General features: G+C 39.7%; 1 protein-coding gene and 1 non-coding gene across 5 annotated transcripts in view; one reads left to right on the top strand and one right to left on the bottom strand.

Moving 5' to 3' along the window:
* The window catches only part of LOC126417220 (PH and SEC7 domain-containing protein-like), an 826,610-nt gene that overhangs the window by 172,179 nt on the left and 628,666 nt on the right, over positions 1 to 25,765 (bottom strand). For 3 of the 4 annotated variants that reach the window (XR_007575542.1, XM_050085103.1, XM_050085105.1), the window contains exon 6: positions 22,392 to 22,613. Coding sequence is in view for 3 of the 4 variants with exons in the window: in XM_050085103.1 (XP_049941060.1) it covers positions 22,392 to 22,613 (222 nt within the window). In the remaining variant the exon portion in view is untranslated. The remainder of the gene's footprint in view (positions 1 to 22,391; positions 22,614 to 25,765) is intronic. The other variant, XM_050085104.1, reaches the window with a different exon arrangement.
* Trnas-uga (transfer RNA serine (anticodon UGA)) lies at positions 9,140 to 9,214 on the top strand. Its single transcript has one exon. It is a non-coding gene; the product is annotated as a tRNA-Ser (tRNA).

Here is a 25,765-nt window from a genome sequence, read left to right as displayed (position 1 = left end):
CATTATATCTGGCAGGAAATAAACATAGTTTACTGGATTAGTTGCAATGTTTTGCTAATAACATCCACTAAAAACACTTGGCCTAAACACATTTAGCCATCATTTTTCTATCTGCTGCAACAAATATTTCTCTTTTACACTACCGACCGCTATTTTCCACATAACAGGAGATAAGTCACAAGCAGCCACAACAAAAAAGACTCACAAAATATTAACGCTGTCTGATAAAATCCTTCCTCAGAAATAGCACTCTCACACATTCACACATATGTGGTTACCATCACCAGGCATTAAAGCCCAGCTGCAAGCAATTCAACTTTATCACTCGGAGACAGTATCAATGCATGTGTGAGTTGTTGTATGTGTAAGAATTCTACTTCAGAGACAGGATTTTGTCCAACGATTCAAATATTTCTAGTGTTCTATCTCATTGTGCCTGTCTGTGGCTCGATACCTCTATGCGGTGAGTAGTAATCTAGCCTTTCAGTATTGTTTTAATTTGATTCTGGATTTTCCATTGGCAACACAGTAGCTGCAGTTTCCTGCAATATTTAAGATTACAGAACTCCTGTACTGCTGAATTTACAGAACAACTTGCTTCAATTCTACTTCCAGTTTCCTTCAGTTATTCCATTTTCACACGACTGTGAAAATATTGATATTGCTACCAGGAAAAAAAAAAATTGTAGAAGAGAATGTTCCGGAAAACTAGAGCAAACAAAACATGTAGTCTCCACAAATGACTGGCTGTCTTGGTCGAAATATAAGCCACCCCATTAATTTTGAGGGGAGGAGGGCAGGGGAGAAGAGATAAATCCAGTGGAGAGAAATTTATGTTACATTACCCACTCACAAAAACCGTTAACAATATGATCACTCTTAATCACACTTTTTATGACGTAATATACATAAATTACACAGAAATCCCAGCCTCCTAACCACAGTCCGTACTGAAGTAAGCTCTTTACTTCACTACCAGTATTTATTTCAACACTGTCAGAATTTTTGCGATTCTCCTCCAAAAGCACATGGCATACTTCACATGCTCCACATCAATTGAACATTTTCAGGTTGAACATGGGTGGCTCATAAGAGAGAATTCCTCACACATAATCTTTCCATATGAGTGAGACCACGATTTCAGTCTAATAGTGCTTTTGGAGAAAATCTTTACAGGGTTTATTTACAATGACATCAATAATCTGCAGGTTTCAAGTGTGGCATAACAACTATGTCTACCTTCAATGCTGCAACTTTATTTTCTACTTCGACTGTGAGGTGACCTGTGACGATATCCAGAACTATCATAACTCTGTAACTGAGCGCAGCACCAGGTCTGCGATTTTAAATGGTCTATCACTAATCCTTTGTCATCCTGCCTTTTTCTTGGCAACAAATCACTCATCCATTAGAGGAATTTTCTGTGTGCACTGTTTTACACTTCAGAACAGGGAAAGTACATTTTTCCTCCTTCTGCAGCAAGTTCTAATATAAAAGTAAATCTTTGTTTTTCCATTTCCAAATGAGGAACTTTATAGCCCTTTATAGTCCACTGGCATATTCCAGAATGAGATTTTCACTCTGCAGCGGAGTGTGTGCTGCTATGAAACTTCCTGGCAGATTAAAACTGTGTGCCCGACCAAGACTTGAACTCGGGACCTTTGCCTTTCGCAGGCAAGTGCTCTACCATCTGAGCTACCGAAGCACGACTCACGACCGGTCCTCACAGCTTTACTCCTGCCAGTATCTCGTCTCCTGCCTTTCAAACTTTACAGAAGCTCTCCTGCGAACCTTGCAGAACTAGCACTCCTGAAAGAAAGGATACTGTGGAGACAAGTTTGGAACGTAGGAGACGAGATACTGGCAGAAGTAACGCTGTGAGGACCGGTCGTGAGTCGTGCTTCGGTAGCTCAGATGGTAGAGCACTTGCCCGCGAAAGGCAAAGGTCCGGAGTTCGAGTCTTGGTCAGGCACACAGTTTTAATCTGCCAGGAAGTTTCACTGGCATATTGCTTGCCACCTGAAAAAATACAGTTGTCTCATCAGTGTTGCGAATCTGGTGTGGAGGGTCTAAGTGATATAAGTGACACTGCTCTAGTTGCACCATTAGACTCTTAAAGTTGACAAGACTCTAAGTAATATCTTCTAACAGTCTCTGTGCTAGGGAAGAACTTCATCACACAGGTGTGCCACTTCTACACATGCACCTGAAGCACCAATCAATACTCCCACAGAATTCTGTGATACATTTAGGGTTGTCTCAATTCCAAAGACCTGTGACTGGATTATTTGCATTGAGGTCAGTATCCCATTTTTCCTTTTATCTTGTACAAAGGAAAGAGCACGTCTTTCAAGTTTGGGAACCTTCCCATGTTTTGGTCCTCTATAGGATTTCCTTCATGAAGCAGCAATTTGCAGCTTATTGTCCAGTAAGATTCAATGCCGCACATTAGATTCAACCAAACTGCACCTTTTTCCAGCTTCTCTGTTACATATACTCTTCACATAATGAGTAACTGAGTTTAAAATATGCATAATAGTCATGCCAATATGCCAAATTCTGTAGTTTTCTAATGATCCCCCCTCCTTCCCATCCCATCGTTACCACTCATCACTGTGATAGAAAAACTGTGCCTATTCTAGCAGATAAAATAATGGAACTGTGAGCATGATAATAGTCATGCTACCTAAGTTAAATATAAACAACTGAAGATGATATTATTTCATATACAATTATTAATATACAGACATTAGCAATATTGTTATTCCATTTTGGACTAAGAAACAAGCACAACAGTTTAAGTTTCTATAAGGCAAAAATACATCAATATTTCTAGGTCCACACCAATAAGCTGCAACCTAATTTTTTATGACCAAGTTTTGAGGAAAAGTGGTCTTATATTTGTGGCAATATGATATTAAACAGTGTGTAAATGGTTACGGACTCAAGTCTGCCGATACTAACATTTCCTAAATGTAATCACATAAAGAAGAAAAATAGAGTGTTCCTCATACAAAATATCATGATTGTAGCAAATTAGTCAACTGGCCATTAAAATAGCTACACCACGAAGATGACATGCTACAGACGCGAAATTTAACCGACAGGAAGAAGATGCTGTGATATGCAAATGATTAGATTTTCAGAGCATTCACACAAGGTTGGCGCCGGTAGCGACACCTACAACGTGCTGACATGAGGAAAGTTACCAACCGATTTCTCATACACAAACTGCAGCTGACCGGCACTGCCTGGTGAAACGTTGTTGTAATGCCTCATGTGAGGAGGAGAAATGCGTACCATCACGTTTCCGACTTTGATAAAGGTCAGATTGTAGCCTATCGCAATTGCGGTTTATCGTATCGCGACACTGCTGCTCGCGTTGGTCGAGATCCAACGACTGTTAGCAGAATATGGAATCGGTGGGTTCAGGAGGGTAATACGGAACGCCGTGCTGGATCCCAACGGCCTTGTTTCACTAGCAGTCGAGATGACAGGCATCTTACCTGCATGGCTGTAACGGATCATGCAGCCACGTCTCGATCCCCGAGTCAACAGATGGGGGCGTTTGCAAGACAACAACCATCTGCACGAACAGTTCGACGAGGTTTGCAGCAGCATGGACTATCAGCTCAGACACCATGGCTGCGCTTACCCTTGACGCTGCATCACAGACAGGAGCACCTGCGATGGTGTACTCAACGACGAGCCTGAGTGCACGAATGGCAAAACGTCATTTTTTCGGATGAATCCAGTTTCTGTTTACAGTATCATGATGGTCGCATCCGTGTTTGGTGACATCACGGTGAACGCACCTTGGAAGCGTGTATTTGTCATCGGCATATTGGCATATCACCCGACGTGATTGTATGGGGTGCAACTGGTTACACGTCTCAGTCACCTCTTGTTCGAATTGATGGCACTTTGAACAGTGAACGTTACATTTCAGATGTGTTACGACCCTGGCTCTACCCTTCATTCAATCCCTGCGAAACTCTACATTTCAGCAGGATAATGCACGAACGCATGTTGCAGGTCCTGTATGGGCCTTTCTGGATACAGAAAATGTTCGACTGCTGCCCTGGCCAGCACATGCTCCAGATCTCTCACCATTGAAAACGTCTGATCAATAGTGGCCGAGCAACTGGCTTGTCACAGTACGCCAGTCACTACTCTTGATGAATAGTGGTATCATGTTGAACCTGCATGGGCAGCTGTACCTGTACACACCATCCAAGCTCTGTTTGACTCATTGCCCAGCCGTATCAAGGCCGTTATTACAGCCAGAGGTCGTTGTTCTGGGTACTGATTTCTCAGGATCTATGTACCCAAATTGCATGAAAATGTAATCACATGTCAGTTCTAGTATAATACATTTGTCCAATGAATACCCGTTTATCATCTGCATTTCTTCTTCGTGTAGCAATTTTAATGGCCAGTAGTGTATATAAGTACTGTACATTGTACAACAACCAAGTTTATAAATGGAATGTTGCAGGGTTCACTGATTTTAAGGGGTAAAAGGAAGATACAGATTTGATGGACAGAAGAGTGTTCTGCAACTTACATACCGGCTTGCATGACTATAACTGAAGACAGAAGGAGGCACAGGGTAGGGCTGTTGTTGTTTTCTTCCCCCCCCCCCCCTCCCCCCTCCTCCACATGGCCTCAACGCAGCCAGTGAAATTATGAGAAAAACAGACATACTGACAGAGTACAATAATAATGGAAATCCCTGGATGGAGCATTACATAAAATAAGGGAAAGTCAAGCACTAACCTACACCAGACTGATGGATGGAGCACAGAGGTACATAACAGCGAACAGCATTCACACTAGCTTTCAAAGCTGTTGGTCTTTTCTAGCAAAAGTACACACATCCACACACAAAACCCAAACACACACTCCCATGACTGATTATTGATATTCTATTATTAACAGCAGTCGCGTGAGCTGCTAGTGTGTCTGCTGTTTCCTGTTTATGGATCTCTGAGCTCCGCACACCGGGCTGCTATAGACATACTGAAAGACATAGTGATAAAAATAAGCGGACAAATCCAACAAATAACATACAAACAATATTCCCACTATAACTAGATCAAGTTAAAAAGTGAGTAACAGTTGAGCATGAACAGGGTGGTGTTGGCAGTTCATTCTGTCCAGCATGCATACTAAGGTTGCGGCAGGAACAGTTGTGAACTTCACTTCTGAATAGGTTCAAATGCCCCCTTCCAACACACAGTATCGTGCTTGCTTACAAGGGGACTATACAAACTGCCCCTCACCAATTTGATTCACATTGGCAGGGATGTGTAGGTAGCGACTAGGACTTCAACATACGTAAATGGGAAGATGCAACTCTCAATCATTTTTGAGAAAATCAAGTTTGAAACTTTTAGGAGTGCTTATATACTTTATGTGGTAACTAACATCTAAAGAGTCTGCAGCCGCGTAAGTGATTAGTTTCTCTGGATCAAATGTTGTTGCCGGTACATACCTTTTTCTTTTTTTTCCCTCCTGTTTCCTTTTCTTCCTTTGATTCAAACATAATTCTAATAACAGATTTACCTGCCTGTAAAAATAAATGTCACAAGACTGCACCAGCTGAGTACATTTTGCATTTTCCCTCAAAATGAATCAAGGTGCTAAAGAAATTGTTCTTCTTCCCCATATGGCTTCAAGATGTTGGTTAGAAAATTCTTGTACAATGCTGTTGTGAGTTTGTTGGACTTCGAAGATGTTTTCGTAACATTTATGTATTCACATGCTTACTCATCAACTGATTTTTTACCGTTGGTCCAAATGAGCCAGGGATCTGTTGCAAACAAACAGAGACCATTGGTAGTAATTTTCCAGATAAGGTGACACTATACTATGCGCTGTACAAATGTGTCACATTAAGCATATCCTTTTGCTGCACGAGAACCACCTTCATTTCTTGTTTGGCGAGAGTTCAGTCATACATTGACTGATATTGGCACCCTAGAACAAATATGGTTCAGAAATTAGTATTGTATAGTCTGTAGAAACTGTAATTCAATTGACATGAGTGAATGGGTTCTTTTCTATGTGATACCTGTTTGATCAGTGTTAAAACAACATTCTTCTCATATTTTGGTATGCAGCCTCAATTCTTGATTTGGAAATATGCTGCTGCATCAAGAACCTTTTGCAGTGAGGCACTTTCACTCACTGAGACATGTTGGTGATTTTTCTTTGAGGAATTCAATGTCTTCATTTGAAGAACATCATGGCCAATTAGTCAGAAGTTTGAAAATGCAAAGCAGGAAACTGGGCAGCAGTAACAAAAGCCCACTGCTGCAATTTTCTTGTCGGCACTTGCTGATTTATATTCTTGAGCTTCTATGAAACAGCCACAGTGCTTTATTCCAACTTGTTTGATTCATTCCTTTCATGTTTTCAAATTTTTATGCTTTGGAGGTACAACACACTCCTTCTGTGATGAGGGTCAAACTCGTTCCTGGATGCTCTCTCATTAGATTGACGACCCTAACCCTGTAATCCAGCAGAACATACTCAGTAACTCTTTTCCTTACTTCTCTTCAGGCTCATAATTGTCTGACGAAGATGAAGCGAGTTGTTTGGTTTCATCAGGCAGACCTCCTCCACTGATTTATTGGTGGGCAATTGATTCATCTCGTAACATGATTGGATTCTCCACTAGCATTTATTAAATGTGGTGAAATATTTCTTCCTCAGTATCCAAGTGTTCTTGTGTTGTTACCGTCGAAAGATTCAAAGTGATGACATTGTTTTGGAGAAAGAGCTGTACTATATACGAGTGCTGTTTTTAATCACATTTTTTGAAACTTCATTGTAAAGAAATTTGGCTTCAGACTCAGGTTCACTTTCTCTTGGTGCTGAAGTACCAGCTTCACCACTACATTTACTCATAAAATCAGATATCTTGGAGCACTGGCTAGTACCGATCTCGGCGCTTAGATATGAATGAAGTATTTTCCAGGTTTGTGAATGCTGTTCCTTTTCTCCCTTCATCAGCCAAACATTATGGGGGCATACGCGGCTGTTTCTGGTAGCTCACAACTATGTACAGGAATACCAGGAAAATGGATTCATTTGATGAGCCGTAGTGTGCCTGGCCCTATACCAGGAAAATGGGCTCATTGTGGGTCAAAACGTACCTGCACAGACACTGGAAATATGGGCTCATAGTGAGTTGGAACTTACCTGCAGAAATATGGTTATAATGGGAAACTACTTTTAAAATTTTACAGAAAACTTTGATTTTGCAGGTTCAATATTACGAAAATAATTAATGATTCATTAGGTACTGATATCTGCACAGTCATAATAAACCTGTTGTACAATTATATAGGAATGGAAAAAAAATACCGGCAGTGAGATTTTATCCAGACAACTCACATTTATGAAGCTGAGCCCCTCTTCTTTCAGCTCCAGACTCCCTTAATACCAGCAATAATGATGTTGTTGTGGTCTTCAGTCCTAAGAATGGTTTGATGCAGCTCTCCATACTAATCTATCCTGTGCAAGAGCCTTCATCTCCCAGTACCTACTGCAACCCACATCCTTCTGAATCTGCTTAGTGTATTCATCTCTTGGTCTCCCTCTACGATTTTTACCCTCCACACTGCCCTCCAATGCTAAATTTGTGATCCTTGATGCCTCAGAACATGTCCTGCCAACCGATCCCTTCTTCTAGTCAAGTTGTGCCACAAACTTCTCTTCTCCCCAATCCTATTCAATACCTCCTCATTAGTTACGTGATCTACACACCTAATCTTCAACATTATTCTGTAGCACCACATTTCGAAAGCTTCTATTCTCTTCTTGTCCAAACTGGTTATTGTCCATGTTTCACTTCCATACATGGCTACACTCCATACAAATACTTTCAGAAACGACTTCCTGACACTTAAATCTATACTCGATGTTATCAAATTTCTCTTCTTCAGAAACGCTTTCCTTGCCATTGCCAGTCTACATTTTATATTCTTCGATGTTATCAAATTTCTCTTCTTCAGAAACGCTTTCCTTGCCATTGCCAGTCTACATTTTATATTCTCTCTACTTCGACCATCATCAGTTATTTTGCTCCCCAAATAGCAAAACTCCTTTACTACTTTAAGTGTCTCATTTCCTAATCTAATTCCCTCAGCATCACCCGACTTAATTCGACTACATTCCATTATCTTCGTTTTGCTTTTGTTGATGTTCATCTTATATCCCCCTTTCACGACACTGTCCATTCCGTTCGACTACATTCCATTATCCTCGTTTTGCTTTTGTTGATGTTCATCTTATATCCTCCTTTCAAGACACTGTCCATTCCGTTCAACTGCGCTTCCAAGTCCTTTGCTGTCTCTGACAGAATTACAATGTCACCGGCGAACCTCAAAGTTTTTATTTCTTCTCCATGGATTTTAATACCTACTCCGAATTTTTCTTTTGTTTCCCTTACTGCTTGCTCAATATACAGATTGAATAACATCAGGGAGAGGCTACAACCCTGTCTCACTCCCTTCCCAACCACTGCTTCCCTTTCATGCCTCTCGACTCTTATAACTGCCATTTGGTTTCTATACAAATTGTAAATAGCCTTTCGCTCCCTATATTTTACCCCTGCCACCTTCAGAATTTGAAAAAGAGTATTCCAGTCAACATTTTCAAAAGCTTTCTCTAAGTCTACAAATGCTAGAAACGTAGGTTTGCCTTTCCTTAATCTTCCTTCTAAGATAAGTCGTAAGTATATATGACGGTAGTATCTATTCCCGAAAGAACAGTTACCGTGGATGACCATTGCTAGAAATGAAATGATAATTAAATGGACACCCTAGCTGCAAACAGCTGTTTCTAGCAAAGCTGCATGGTCATCCACGGTAACTGTTCTTTCGGGAACAGATACTACCGTCATATATAGTTAAAATATGGCTTCCCAGCCATTGACCTTCTTGTGCGAACGCACCCGCTATGCCCGAACTCGTACGGGACTTGGTAGATTAATCTGCCACGAGTAATGAGTATGATGGGCAAACATCTATTAGGCGCACTACGAATGTAGTCGTGTGAACATGTTGGGAATGTGGATCTCACGGGAAGCGTGCAAGGGATAAGTCCCTGCAGACGCACTATCCTCTGTGCCCGCAGTGGCTCAGATGGATAGAGCGTCTGCCATGAAAGCAGGAGATCCCGGGTTCGAGTCCCGGTCGGGGCACACACTTTTCAACATGTCCCCAATGAAGTACATCAACGCCTGTTTGCAGCTAGGGTGTCCATTTAATTATCATTTCATAAGTCGTAAGGTCAGTATTGCCTCACGTGTTCCAACATTTCTACGTAATCCAAACTGATCTTCCCCGAGGTCGGCTTCTACCAGTTTCCCATTCGTCTGTAAATAATTCGCCTTAGTATTTTGCAGCTGTGACTTATTAAACTGATAGTTCGGTAATTTTCACATCTGTCTACACTTGCTTTCTTTGGGATTGGAATTACTATATTCTTCTTGAAGTCTGAGGGTATTTCGGCTGTCTCATACTTCTTGCTCACCAGATGGTAGAGTTTTGTCAGGACTGGCTCTCCCAAGGCCGTCAGTAGTTCTAATGGAATGTTGTCTACTCCCGGGGCCTTGTTTCGACTCAGGTCTTTCAGTGCTCTGTCAAACTCTTCACGCAGTATCTTATCTCCCATTTCATCTTCATCTACATCCTCTTCCATTTCCATAATATTGTCCTCAAGTACATCGCCCTTGTATAGACCCTCTATATACTCCTTCCACCTTTCTGCTTTCCGTTCTTTGCTTAAAACTGGGTTTCCATCTGAGCTCTTGATATTCATACAAGTGGCTCTCTTTTCTCCAAAGGTCTCTTTAATTTTCCTGTAGGCTGTATCTATCTTACCCCTAGTGCCTGCTTAGCCATTTTGCACTTCCTGTCAATCTCATTTTTGAGACGTTTGTATTCCTTTTTGCCTGCTTCATTTACTGCATTTTTATATTTTCTCCTTTCATCAATTAAATTCAATATTTCTTCTGTTACCCAAGGATTTCTAATAGCCCTCGTCTTTTTACAGACTTGATCCTCTGCTGCCTTCACTACTTCATCCCTCAGAGCTACCCATTCGTCTTCTACTGTATTTCTCTCCCCCATTCCTGTCGATTGTTCCCTTATACTGTCCCTGAAACTCTGTAGAACCTCTGGTATAGTCAGTTTATCCAGGTCCCATCTCCTTAAATTCCCACCTTTTTGCAATTTCTTCAGTTTTAATCTACAGTTCATAACCAATAGATTGTGGTCAGAGTCCACATCTGCCGCTGGAAATGTTCTACAATTTAAAACCTGGTTCCTAAATCTCTGTCTTACCATTATATAATCTATCTGATACCTTTTAGTATCTCCAGGATTCTTCCACGTATACAACCTTCTTTCATGATTCTTGAACCAAGTGTTAGCTATGATTAAGTAATGCCATGTGCAAAATTCTACCAGACGGCTTCCTCTTTCATTTCTTAGCCCCAATCCATATACATCTACTATGTTTCCTTCTCTCCCTTTTCCTACTGTCGAATTCCAGTCACCCATGACTATTAAATTTTCGTCTCCCTTCACTACCTGAATAATTTCTTTTATCTCATCATACATTTCTTCAATTTCTTTGTCAACTGCAGAGCTAGTCGACATATAAACTTATACTACTGTAGTAGGCATGGGCTTCGTGTCTATCTTGGCCACTATAATACGTTCACTATGCTGTTTGTAGTAGCTTACCCGCACTCCTATTTTTTTTATTCATTATTAAACCTACTCCTGCATTACCCCTATTTGATTTTGTATTTATAACCCTGTATTCACCTGACCAAAAGTCTTGTTCCTCCTGCCACCGAACTTCACTAATTCCCACTATATCTAACTTTAACCTACCCATTTCCTTTTTTAAATTTTCTAACCTACCTGCCCGATTAAGGAATCTGACATTCCACGCTCCGATCCGTAGAACGCCAGTTTTCTTTCTCCTGATAACGACGTCCTCCTGAGTAGTCCGTGCCCGGAGATCCGAATGGGGGACTTTTTTACCTCCGGAATATTTTACCCAAGAGGATGCCATCATCATTTAACCATACAGTAAAGCTGCATGCCCTCGGGAAAATTTACGGCTGTAGTTTTCCCTTGCTTTCAGCCATTCGCAGTAACACAACTGCAAGGCCGTTTTGGTTAGTGTTACAAGGCCAGATCAGTCAATCATCCAGACTGTTGTCCCTGCAACTACTGAAAAGGCTGCTGCCCCTCTTCAGGAACCACACGTTTGTCTGGCCTCTCAACAGATACCCCTCCGTTGTGGTTGCACCTATGGTACAGCTATCTGTATCGTTGAGGCACGCAAGCCTCCCCACCAACGGCAAGGTCCATGGTTCATGGACAAATTGTATAACCATGCCTAAAATTTTCACATTGTCTTTTCAAAAATAGTTGAGAGTTGTGTCTTTCTGTTTATATGTATGTCTAGGTCATGTGCTCTACACACCCTGTCAATATGAATCAAATTGGTGAGGGGAAGTTTGTACATTATCCTCATTAGCTGGACCATAATATACTACTTAATTTCCTGCACATTATCACAACTAGTTTTAGACATATGTTGGCATAAAATGTCAACATGCCAAAGGAAAACAATACAAATCACGTAATCTGCAACTGACTGAGGTAACTAGTGCTTGAAGTAGCAGAGTAATACAACAACACTGAACAGAAGGGCTGACAGAGTTGATTTCCTGATTGTGTGTTGCTATGGTAACTTTCTTTAAACAAATAGCAGCCATCACTTTGTTATTCTGATCCAGATATAGAATATTTTGCAAAAAAAAAGAACCACACAATAAGTTTCAGTAATATTAGGCAACTAAGTGCCCTATCTGAGCAGATGTTTAACACTGCACCAAGGTTTCAATTTCCCACTACTTGGTACCTACAGGGTGAAGATAAATAAGTCGCCAGGTCCAGCGATACTCCGAATTTGGTTTTGAAGAGAGTACTCTACAGCGTTGGCCCATTAATTAACTTGTATTTAGCACGAATCTTTCACCCTCTCTTTCCCACTGCCATGTCCCAAGCAGATGGAGAACAGTGCAGGTGACTCCTGTATATAAGAAGGAAAGAGTACAGACCTGGGAAACTACAGCCCAAGATTGAATACAATAAATTTCACAGAGACACAAAGCTTTTGTCTACAAATCAGCATGGATTTAGATAGCAACACTCATACAAAACTCAGCTTGCGTATTTCTCATATGATACCCTGTAAACCATGGATGAAGGGTAGACAGAGATTCCATATTCCTAGATTTCCGGAAAGCATTTGACACGATTCCCCACTGCAGACTGTTAACAATGACCTGAGGCTATAATAGGTCCCCCACACATGCGAGTGACTCAAAAACTTGTTAGGTTCATTTGAAAGTGTTGTGTTAACAATTATGACAGGAAAAATATTAGCTGCTAACCACTCACTGTATGCATCACGAGGTTGATGGAAAATGGGTGTCCACAGGTGCAGAGATCAACCTTCTATGTGATGTATGTATTACACTTCACAAACAGACATCAATGATAGTCACGAAATGTTCAAAACAAACCATTAACTTGCACCATGAACATCTAATGAAAAATGGGACACCACAGTGATCACCAATGTTCGCACCATCATGACTGAAGGCGAATTCCCTAGTACAAGTTATAAATCACACAGGGTATTCAGCTGTGTATCCACTCTTAGAGAATGCAAACAGAATCATATTGGAGTAATAGGTGATGAGAACTGATGGAGTGTGATGGCATGCAACCACATGCAAAACTGTCTGTTATGGGGCTTATCATGAAACTGACACTCTTTTAAGGCATAGCTGCAGATGATGTTATAATAAGTTTTATAAGCACAGAAAAAAACCATCCGCAGGCTGAATTTGTCTTGTGGTTTCAGGTGGTATGAACTGCAATGCCACGTACTTTTCAGGATGGATAGTTTGCTCTGAAGAAGTTTGATTTTTATATGCAGACCAAAAATCAAGCAAAAGCAAGTTATTATGACCAGCTATTGGCCAAAAGCAGTGTTCATACCATAGTTGTAGTTCTTTTATGACCATTTTCCCCACTTTTGCTTGCTGTAATGTAAGTATTCCCTACTGCCTTTGCAAGATCACATACAGCACCTCCAACTTCTCTCAGCACAATAAATATCTTTCCAGTCAATTTACTATCAAGATTAACAGCCACCATAATTGTATACAAATGCGTTAAGGCACCAATGTTGGTTCATCTAGAAACAACTCTCCTGGTACCTCTAATTTCAAGCATTCCATTCATATTCCAACTGGTTGGAGTTGACAATAAATACCTTACTGACCGATGGGGTAAGTTGGTTCATCTCAGCTACAAATTTTCAGGCTGATTCCACAGTTTACTGTGCATTGTCAAGTTGAATCTTTGTTTGAAATTTCGTTATCTTACGAGTTCCAACTCTGTAGCACTTTGACATCTTATGTGTTCCAATTCTGTAGCACTATTTGAAGTTCTGCCAACCATCCACTGCTTCCATTGAAATCACTGTAATGTACGTCGCGCGCAATTTGATGTGCATAATGTAATAGGTCACTACCATGCACATCCTGCAAACTATATCGAGCATCCTTGAAACATGTGAACACCAGTTTCTGTAACAAGTGAGTCTTCTCCTCCCTTGAATACCTATAGTTTTTCTTATGCAGTACACAGTCATATTGCTGCAAACTTATTCAAAATCTGTTCATAATTGGTTTTTACTAAGCTGCAGATGATCTTCCATGTACGTAATTATGTTTAATACCTGATACTTGAACAACAATTGTCCTCTACTACATTTCGCTGGAGACAGGATTTGTGGCAGGCACCCTGTCCAACGAGGATGATGACCTTCATGGCTTTACACCTGTTTCAATATCACATTAACTTGTTAATTACTTATCATCATCACTGTACTCCTAATGTACATTGTTCGCACAGTCGACCGTACATGACACCACAAATTCCACTTACTCAAATTGCAGAAACGCTAATATTTCATCGGCCACTTCCTTCTCACTCTGCGAAATTCCTCGGTTTTGTTTCTGACGAAATGTCAACTTCGGCAACTGTTGTTGTACTCATAATGCAATGATTGCTTTGTTTATCGTTGCCACTGCTCTGCTTTGTATTAGCACTGTAGCACTGTTGTGACATGCTCACTGACTAAGCTGTTTGACTACACACTGTGCCCATCATTGGGTACCTCCAGTACTGCCCCCTGTTGGCATTAGCAGCCAATATTGTGATTGCATGGTAACAATACATTGGGCATCGAATGCCGTGATCATCACTGACCTTTTGCGACCTTGCAATCGAGGCGATTCCTTATCAGTAGATTATCCTGGATGGCAAATGTTCATCAGAAACAAGGGTATTGTCAAGAGTGCTCCAGGGAAGTGACAGAACCACTCTTATTCTCTACATACATAAATGACCAGACAGCTGGGGTGAAAAGAAATCTGTAACTGTCTGTTGATGACACTGTAGTGTAAGGGAAAGTGTCACCACTAAGGGACTGTAGGAGGATACACGTTGACTTAGCAGAATTTCTATTTGGTACAATGAATGGCTTGTTCTAAATGTACAAAAATGTACGTTAATCCAGATGACAAGGAAAACCAATCCTCAACCGTTCAAAATACAATATTAGTGGTGTGAACCATGGACCTTGCCGTTGGTGGGGAGGCTTGTGTGCCTCAGCGATACAGATGGCCATACCGTAGGTGCAACCACAACGGAGGGGTATCTGTTGAGAGGACAGACAAACATGTGGTTCCTGAAGAGGGGCAGCAGCCTATTCAGTAGTTGCAGGGGCAACAGTCTGGATGATTGACTGATCTGGCCTTGTAACATTAACCAAAACGGCCTGAACGGCTGAAAGCAAGGGGAAACTACAGCTGTAATTTTTCCCGAGGACATGCAGCTTTACTGTATGATTAAATGATGATGGCGTCCTCTTGGGTAAAATATTCCGGAGGTAAAATAGTCCCCCATTCGGATCTCCGGGCACGGACTACTCAAGAGGACGTCGTTATCAGGAGAAAGAAAACTGGCATTCTAAGGATCGGAGCGTGGAATGTCAGATCCCTTAATCGGGCAGGTAGGTTAGAAAATTTAAAAAGGGAAATGGATAGGTTAAAGTGAGATATAGTGGGAATTAGTGAAGTTCGGTGGCAGGAGGAGCAAGACTTTTGGTCAGGTGATTACAGGGTTATAAATACAAAATCAAATAGGGGTAATGCAGGAGTAGGTTTAATAATGAATAAAAAAATAGGAGTGCGGGTTAGCTACTACAAACAGCATAGTGAACGCATTATTGTGGCCAAGATAGACACAAAGCCCATGCCTACTACAGTAGTACAAGTTTATATGCCAACTAGCTCTGCAGATGATGAAGAAATTGATGAAATGTATGACGAGATAAAAGAAATTATTCAGGTAGTGAAGGGAGACGAAAATTTAATAGTCATGGGTGACTGGAATTCGTCAGTAGGAAAAGGGAGAGAAGGAAACATAGTAGGTGAATATGGATTGGGGGGAAGAAATGAAAGAGGAAGCCGCCTTGTAGAGTTTTGCACAGAGCATAACTTAATCATAGCTAACACTTGGTTCAAGAATCATGAAAGAAGGTTGTATACCTGGAAGAATCCTGGAGATACTACAACGTATCAGATAGATTACATAATGGTAAGACAGAGATTTAGGAACCAGGTTTTAAATTGTAAGACATTTCCAGGGGCAGATGTGGATTCTGACCACAATCTATTGGTTATGAACTGCAGATTGAAACTGAAGAAACTGCAAAAAGGCGGGAATTTAAGGAGATGGGACCTGGATAAACTGAAAGAACGAGAGGTTGTAGAGAGTTTCTGGGAGAGCATAAGGCAACAATTGACAGGAATGGGGGAAAGAAATACAGTAGAAGAAGAATGGGTAGCTCTGAGGGATGAAGTAGTGAAGGCAGCAGAGGATCAAGTAGGTAAAAAGACGAGGGCTAATAGAAATCCTTGGGTAACAGAAGAAATATTGAATTTAATTGACGAAAGGAGAAAATATAAAAATGCAGTAAATGAAGCAGGCAAAAAGGAATACAAACCTCTCAAAAATGAGATTGACAGGAAGTGCAAAATGGCTAAGCAGGGATGGCTAGAGGACAAATGTAAGGATGTAGAAGCTTGTCTCACTAGGGGTAAGATAGATACTGCCTACAGGAAAATTAAAGAGACCTTTGGAGAGAAGAGAACCACTTGTATGAATATCAAGAGCTCAGATGGCAACCCAGTTCTAAGCAAAGAAGGGAAGGCAGAAAGGTGGAAGGAGTATATAGAGGGTTTATACAAGGGCGATGTACTTGAGGACAGTATTATGGAAATGGAAGAGGATGTAGATGAAGATGAAATGGGAGATAAGATACTGCGTGAAGAGTTTGACAGAGCACTGAAAGACCTGAGTCGAAACAAGGCCCCAGGAGTAGACAACATTCCATTAGAACTACTGATGGCCTTGGGAGAGCCAGTCATGACAAAACTCTACCATCTGGTGAGCAAGATGTATGAGACAGGCGAAATACCCACAGACTTCAAGAAGAATATAATAATTCCAATCCCAAAGAAAGCAGGTGTTGACAGATGTGAAAATTACTGAACTATCAGTTTAATAAGTCACAGCTGCAAAATACTAACACAAATTCTTTACAGACGAATGGAAAAACTGGTAGAAGCCGACCTCGGGGAAGATCAGTTTGGATTCCGTAGGAATGTTGGAACACGTGAGGCAATACTAACCTTACGACTTATCTTAGAAGAAAGATTAAGAAAAGGCAAACCTACGTTTCTAGCATTTGTAGACTTAGAGAAAGCTTTTGACAACGTTAACTGGAATACTCTCTTTCAAATTCTGAAGGTGGCAGGGGTAAAATACAGGGAGCGAAAGGCTATTTACAATTTGTACAGAAACCAGATGGCAATTATAAGAGTCGAGGGGCATGAAAGGGAAGCAGTGGTTGGGAAAGGAGTGAGACAGGGTTGTAGCCTCTCCCCAATGTTATTCAATCTGTATATTGAGCAAGCAGTAAAGGAAACAAAAGAAAAATTCGGAGTAGGTATTAAAATCCATGGAGAAGAAATAAAAACTTTGAGGTTCGCCGATGACATTGTAATTCTGTCAGAGACAGCAAAGGACTTGGAAGAGCAGTTGAACGGAATGGACAGTGTCTTGAAAGGAGGATATAAGATGAACATCAATAAAAGCAAAACGAGGATAATGGAATGTAGTCAAATTAAATCGGGTGATGCTGAGGGGATTAGATTAGGAAATGAGACACTTAAAGTAGTAAAGGAGTTTTGCTATTTAGGGAGTAAAATAACTGATGATGGTCGAAGTAGAGAGGATATAAAATGTAGACTGGCAATGGCAAGGAAATCGTTTCTGAAGACGAGAAATTCGTTAACATCGAGTATAGATTTAAGTGTCAGGAAGTCGTTTCTGAAAGTATTTGTATGGAGTGTAGCCATGTATGGAAGTGAAACATGGACGATAACCAGTTTGGACAAGAAGAGAATAGAAGCTTTCGAAATGTGGTGCTACAGAAGAATGCTGAAGATAAGGTGGGTAGATCACGTAACTAATGAGGAGGTATTGAATAGGATTGGGGAGAAGAGAAGTTTGTGGCACAACTTGACTAGAAGAAGGGATCGGTTGGTAGGACATGTTTTGAGGCATCAAGGGATCACAAATTTAGCATTGGAGGGCAGCGTGGAGGGTAAAAATCGTAGAGGGAGACCAAGAGATCAATACACTAAGCAGATTCAGAAGGATGTAGGTTGCAGTAGGTACTGGGAGATGAAGAAGCTTGCACAGGATAGAGTAGCATGGAGAGCTGCATCAAACCATTCTCAGGACTGAAGACCACAACAACAACAACTTGACACAGTTTGTGATTAAATGTCTAGGTGTCACAGTGCAACAACAATATGAAAAGGAACGTGCACTGTAGTAGGAAAGGCGAATAGCCAACTTTGATTCACTGGATGAATTATGAATGTGTAGCTCATCTATAAAGGATGTTGCGCATGAAACACTAGTGCGGACCATTCTTGAGCACTGCATAAGTGTTTGGGACCCTCACCACCAGCTCATATTGAAGGAAGACATTGAAGCAAGTCAGAAGTGTGCTGCAATATTTGTTACAGGCAGGTTTGATCAACATTTGACAATTATGGAGATGATTTATGAACTCAAATAGGAATTCCCAAAAGAAAGGCAACGCACTTTTCATGAAATACTGTTGAGAAATGTAGAGAACCTGCATTCGCAGCTGACGGTAGCACGATTCCACTGTTGCCAAAGCAGATTTTAGGACTGTGAAGGCACAGTAAGAGACATCAGGACTCATGCGGAATCATATGGACAGTTGTTTTTCACTCAGTCCATTTGCAAGTGGAAGAAGAAAAGGAATCACCAATAATCATATGAAGTAACCTCTGCCTAGTACCATATATTAGCTTGTGGAGTACATACATAAATGCAGAAGTAGGCGTAGTTATAGAAATGAAACTCAACTGACAAAATTTAGAAGGTGGGTCAGGGATGCTTTCTGGGTGTTTTGGTGTAAGGGAGCTTTTATCTCCAGTGGTTGCTTAGGGACTAATAACACAATAATGTCTTATTCAGTTGGTTACCACAATTACTTTTGTTTCTGTGAAAACATCTTAACAATAATAAAAAAGCCTGTTCTCTGCACTCACCAAGTTGCACAACACAAAACAAATAATACTGCCAGAAAAACATACCCTGGGCACAATAGAGCAGTACTGAATGGAAGCTTAAGGGTGAAAAATAAAGTGAGTTTACTGCTGTAAACAGCACAAACTGTGACTGAATGGAACAAGTTTGTTTCCAAAAAAGAAACACAGCACATACCATGAACATCTGCACTGTTGTGCAAATATTTTAAATGCAATAAACATATACTTGGAGGTAAGAAATCAATTGAAATGCAATTACTCTGTAACTATTCACTGTAGACTCCTTAAAATATCCCCTTGCAACCTCTGAAATTTCGTCAGTGTAGTTCAGATTCACCCTGTATACGTTCCAAGCTCCACAGGAAGGAAGGTATAGTAGAGAACTAAACTTCACTATGGCCTCAGGTACGTTACTCTTTCAAAAAAAGAACAAAGAACATTTGTGTTAAAATTCCATTATATCCTTACTCCCAAGGTGGCAAGGGAGCACTGTTCCTACAGTGAGATGTGCTCGGATAGCTCAATAGTGTCCTCTAAAGCACACATCTGGGTTCCAGTTTGGGTCTGTAATACAATTTAACTGGTCAAAAATGTACATCATCATCAGCAGCAGCAACAGCAGCAGTGTATTGTACTTTCACTGGGAGAAGGCACCAAAAGTAGTCTTATGCAAGCAAAGACACCAACAATTGTCAATGGTTATTTAGAACTGCCTTAAGAAATGTCAATGAGGATGATCGAGGAGATCCAAATTCAAATTTTTCTGAACAAAGATTGATTTTATATTGTGTCATTTTATTGACTACAAACAGACTTAAGTGATTTGTTTAAACATAATTTCCCCAGTATAACTGCCTACAACAACATGAATACTATTGTACTTTTTAGATTGTCCAGTCATCTGTGATATTACTCAGGACATGGGAAAAAAATGCAATGCATGACATTACACAGTCACGTATATGTCAAAATTACCGTAACAAACTGTTGATCAAACTTGTTACATAAAAATTTGTTGATCAAACTTTTTACATAAAAATTAATTTAAGTATATTATTAATCACTTTACTTCCTTAATTATGTCTCTTCTCAAACCAAATTCCACTTTTCCCACCCTTTTACTGTCCTACGTCCATATCTACATGTACCATGATTATAAAGAGATAGAAGTTGTTCACTTATACCAAATTCCTGACTTGCCAAGCAGCTTGAATTTCCAAAATACATGTAGCCATGCTACAAAATTAACACTGAAGCATCGGGCAACTACAAATCTAGCTTCCCTAAGCTTCACTAGAAGTCACACAATGTTCTCTTTGTAAGAAATCAATCATACCTCAGGAAGTGGAGTGGAAGAACAGGGAAAAATGATGCTTCAATCAGTTTACAGGCCATGGACACAAATGCACACCAAACAATCAAACAAGGGCATCACACTCTACCTTAAAACATTAAGGCACTAAGAAAACAAAAAGGCTGTCTAGATGCAAAATCTTATATAAATATAATAATCATATACACACTCACATTGCCCTGCATATTGCAAATCTGTAAAGGAAAGGTCTTTGCTGTATTATTTTATTTTTATACAAACAACAGAGGCAGCAGTCTCTCTCATGTTTGAAACAAAATTATTTATTTATATTTCATCTGCTGAATTCACACACAAATGCAATGCATACAGTACAATCAACTTGCCAGTTTTCTTAAGAAGTTGAAAATTATAAGTATTGCATGCTCACTAAGCAGCTTTTAAATTGAAGCTCTCCTGTAACTGTCTAAACAACTGGTCCAAGTTGTACTACAGTCAAGTTACTGGTAGAAAATTCTTACTACCACATTAACACACTTCTAGCATAAAGCTGTTAACAGAAGAGATTAGAGAGATTAGACTAGTACTTGTTCCATAGATCACGAATACGACACTTCGTAACAGTTATGCCAACAAACTCAGACACACATGGCCAATTCTATATCCCCACTACCCACTGCAGGCAGCATCGCTACTCATGAAAGTCATACTTCAAAGCCCAAAGTGCGAGAAGAATTGTGTGTGTGTGTGTGTGTGTGTGTGTGTGTGTGTGTGGTGTGTGTGAATCATTTCTATATCTGACAAAGGACTCTGTCTGATGGCTTCATAAACAACAGTCTACTTTTAAATGTGTGTATCTGCAACTCAATGCCACTTCTACATAATGAGTAGCATTTTATCCTAATTCTTATTGTTATTAACTAATGGATTTGATTGTCAGTATATGAGAGAATCTGGGGGCCAAGGAGATGGATTTAACCTTTGCAAAACATGTTTTAGCAGAAAATTATTTGTATGATGGACATTATAATGTTCTATATATTGTTAAGAAAAGCAGGAAGATGACACTATTGGAATTATTTGAAATCAATAAACACACAACACTGAGAGCTGGCTTCATTTTAGGTAAATAAATACAATTAACTTTCTATGCTGCTTCCATCCTTCTGTTCAATTAGGTTTTGGCTAGCCATGTGCAAGAGACCAGATTACAGTACTAAAATCAACTGTTATTATTAATTTTTAAATGTAACGATTCCCTCCATAAGATACCTGTACCTGTATCACTAACAACTCTGTAAGTGAATGTAATTTTATCTGTGATTTCAACATACAATTGTCACTTGATGACGGTCTAAGCATCCAAAAATCAATTTTTGAGTACTGCAGAAGACCAAGAAAAGGTTTCCTTCTTATGTTAAAAAACACAATAAGAAAACAGTACTGAGCAAGTCTGATAACTCACAAAAACAGCCACAGAAGACAAAAAATACATGAAGGTGGCAAAAACAAAGGTTTTATAATATACACATAACATGAGACTGGCATAAATGCTTTGTAACAAGAGCCTACATTCAAAAATGTTGGATGGTAGGAGCCCTCCACTAGTTTGCACAGGAGCAATGAACAAGAAGATCCAAATTCTTAAGGTCTAAAAATTGCTTTAGGTTTCATAAGTTTAAAAGAAATCTTATTGTTCTAATTTTTGTGGTAACAGAAGCTGTTTAGGTGTTCCAAAGTGCAGGAAACAGTGTTGGAACATATCTGTAACATAGTGGCATCTAACAAATAAAATTTTGCACAATACATTACTATACTTTCAGGAAGACTGGAAGGACAGTTACCCACTTATTCACAGATGAAGTAAAAAGCAAGGAACACTGGGAAGAAGTAACAAATCTGAATTAGCAGACATTTTCTCACGCTAATAATAATAATAATAATAATAATAATAAAGAAATAAAAACATATTTATTCACTGATAATTAAATTTTTTACCCTATTCAGAGTGTATGTGACAAGTTAATGATATTTCAAATTATTCTGTTAGCCTGAATTAATACGGTATAAAACATGATTTATCTCCAAAACAATAAACAACTGTAATGTTAAGATACATACAAACAACAGGTCACAGTTATAAAACTCGACAAGACCTAAAGCACTGTATCAAAATCTATAAGCCTTAATTTTTTGCTCTGATGTGATGGCAATCAATAGGCAAAGAATGCTATAGCCACTAACCTGATAGCCTGAGAACTCTGGAGTAGTGGCTGGCGTGCCATCCATTACGGCATTCGTGCGAGGTGGACCTTGCACTTGGATGACAATGCGATGTTCAGCTGTTTCCGCAGCCGTCATCGCGTGGCTGTTGCGCTCACTGGCAAGCAACGTCGAATCGCTGTCGCTCGGATCGCTGACCTCCATTAGGTCCCGCGCACTCAGTATGTCTAACGTCTCCTCCTCCTGCCACAAGTGCCACACTCACAAGCCATCTGCCAATCAGCAGTTACTTAGTATCCAATGCAATAAGCAACTACACTTTCAATATTTGATTCATCATTAAAGTCACGTACACTGAATGAAACAGAACCTGTTACACCAGGAACACCTTGACCGAATGCTACCAAACTGATACTTGAGGATTTACATGCCTGTAAGACACATACATTTAACTCTCATCTTTATGCGAGTTTACTTTCAGTGCAGAAAAAAGTTATTGTTGCAGGTAAAGAACGGATCGAGTACATTACGGTTGCTCGTGTGCCCAATGTTACTAGAACTTTTCAGGTGGAGATCGCAACATCACATGCCCATAATGGCAGCTTATCGGCATCTTTCAGACTCGGAGAAAGGTTGAATCATTGGCATGAAGGACACGGGAGCATCACATCGACAGATCGCAGAGACAGTTGGCTGTAGCACAACAACTGCAGAATGAGTGGTGACATGATGGACTCAGAACAACAGGGTGGCAAGAAGAGTCAGCATGGGATCATCCAGAATGACTACACCATGAAAAGGTCATAGGACTGTTTGACTGGGTCTGACAAATGGTTGACTAACAACAGCTGAAATCCAGGCAGAGGTTGCAGGTACAGTGTCACTAATGATTGTCAGGAGCAGGTAACATGAAGCTGGGTGAGGTCTCGAGTTTCTGTGCACCATATCACAACAGACTCCTATGTGATGTAAAACCAGAATCAACATGGAAATGAAATGGCATTCTGTGGCATTTCAAGACAAGTCTCACTTTTGTTTACTATGTTTATGTAGATGATCAGGTGGAATGTCACCAAACGCAACAATTTTTTAGACCGACAGCTATGCATTGCCTGAAATTGTGGTATGGTTAGCTACTGGATATGAAAACAGAACTGATTTTTGTATTGCTGAAGGGAGGCTGAATCCTTGCCAGTATGTGGCAAGAATGATAAATCCCGTTGTCATTTCCTTTATTAGTTCCAAATGGCATATTCCAGCACGATAATGTACAATTCCCCATCGTACATCACACCAAAAATATCTTAGAGAATGTACGGATTCTCCACTGACCTGCCCTATCCCCCATTTTTTTCACCCATGTAGTATGACTGGAATGTGATGGGAAAGTGTATTCTTTCGCACCAGGCTCCAGCCAGCAATTTTTATGAGCTGATATCGATGACAGACATCAGTTCTGAATGGAGTGAAAGCTTAATCATTTAACAACCATTACAGAATGAACACCTCCACAAATTTTGTTAAATAACAAACTGGTGCTTCATGGTATAACACTTTACATTTACATCAGTACATTCAAGCAAAATCCTTACTCTGAGTTGAAAATAAAGTACTTTCAATAAACTTCACAGTGTAACTGAAATCACAAAATGAAAATTGAAAATTTCTAAAAAAATAGTTTTCTGTTTTTTAATATGTGTCTTGTTATTATGATTACAAATATCACAAAGCAGCAGCAACCCACAGCAATTTAGGCAAGGTTACGATTTTTTGTTTAAAATAACATCAGAAAACCCTTTGAGGATAGTCCAACATTGCTTCACAGAATTCTGAAAGAATAATGCAACAGGTATTGCTGCTGTTTCCACATTTGCAGCCACAAGTTAGTACATAAACAGTCCTGCAGTTTTCTAAAATTTTCATAAATGAACACTTGAATTAAGAAGCATTAGCACTATAGACTGTGTTTATTATTAATGAATTTTCAATAGGACAACGAATTATGTAATTTTCTTTCAGCAGTGTATTACCTTCAACCACTTTGGGATTCCTGGAGGTATGAAAATGAGAAACAGTCCCATCTCTCCATTTTTCCTTCTGTTGTAAATGTATTTTTACGTTTAATTTAATACAGAATGGCATCAGTGGTCAGAAACTACTGCTTCATTAATCATTACAATTCACAACATATTTTTATCTAGGAGACTTACAAACATTAAACACTTTATAATGCTACGTTTTGTTGTTTTTGTCATAATCACAATGTTGTTCTACAGTGTGAAGACTGGTTTCATACAATTCAATGATCAAAACTTTTCTGCTGTCATCCTCTATGATTTTAGAAAATACAACCTGTCACCGCATCCAGAAATGTTCCTGGTTGGCTTTTCCAGAAGATGGGTGATTGCTACATAGCTTTCTGTGTGAAACAAACTGTTTTGACTTGCTACCCAAACACCCTGATCAGCTCTTTTGAATCTACAAATGAAAGTGACAGCGAATGTATCTGCAGATACCACTGACATAATTGTGTAGCTGTATATCATGTTAGTGAAGGACCACAAAACTGAGTAGATGTCTTTCGATTTCTAAATCGAACCCACTCTGATCCATATTGTGTAAATTCTATCGACCGTTCCTAATAATAGCTCTGGTTTGTGCAACAAACTTTTCACGTGTAATAAGTAACCAGTTTCATTATCCAGCTTTTCAGTTGTGGCATCATGTGTTATTTTTTGTGACACAATACCATGTTCTTTTTGAAAATGCACACTCATCCAACAGCTGCTTTAAACCTTTTCAGTTCCACCTCCAGTATGGTTTAAAATGCCCCACTGAAGTATATTAATGTTGTGGCTTGTCACTGTTTTCTAAATGCATTATTAAATTTATCTAGACAGATTGTGTTGATCTTGGAAAACTTTTGTTGGTGTGTACCTCCATTTTCAAAGTATTTGCTCCAAATGTACAGATTCTTTCTTTGTTTTAATGATTTAAAGTTTTTCTTTATACTTCTGAAAGACAGATTTCCTTTCCACTTTTCCAAAAGGCAACAGCTCATTTCGTATACTCCTGTTATGGACAGAGGCAAAGTGGTATTCGACGCATTTACATCTTTACAGCAGGCTTCACCACCACTTACTTCCTCATTTTCACATATCTGTTCACTGTACCAATGACACCGTTCAACAAATGTGACTGTGGTGAAAAGGCAGCTTCGTTATCATCATCCTTTTGTGCCTCATTATCATCACCCTCTTGTAAGTATTGAATGTCAGTCCACTATTTTGCTTTACATCTAGCACATCTTCATCTGTGAAGCCGTCTACAATTTCTGCAATGACATTGAAAATATAAACAATAGCACAAAGAAAAACCTGTGTATTTTCGTTTGG

This window comes from Schistocerca serialis, chromosome 1 (genome assembly GCF_023864345.2).
Source record: "Schistocerca serialis cubense isolate TAMUIC-IGC-003099 chromosome 1, iqSchSeri2.2, whole genome shotgun sequence".
NCBI classification, from domain to species: Eukaryota; Metazoa; Arthropoda; class Insecta; order Orthoptera; family Acrididae; genus Schistocerca; species Schistocerca serialis.
This window is presented reverse-complemented; position numbering and strand designations above follow the sequence as displayed.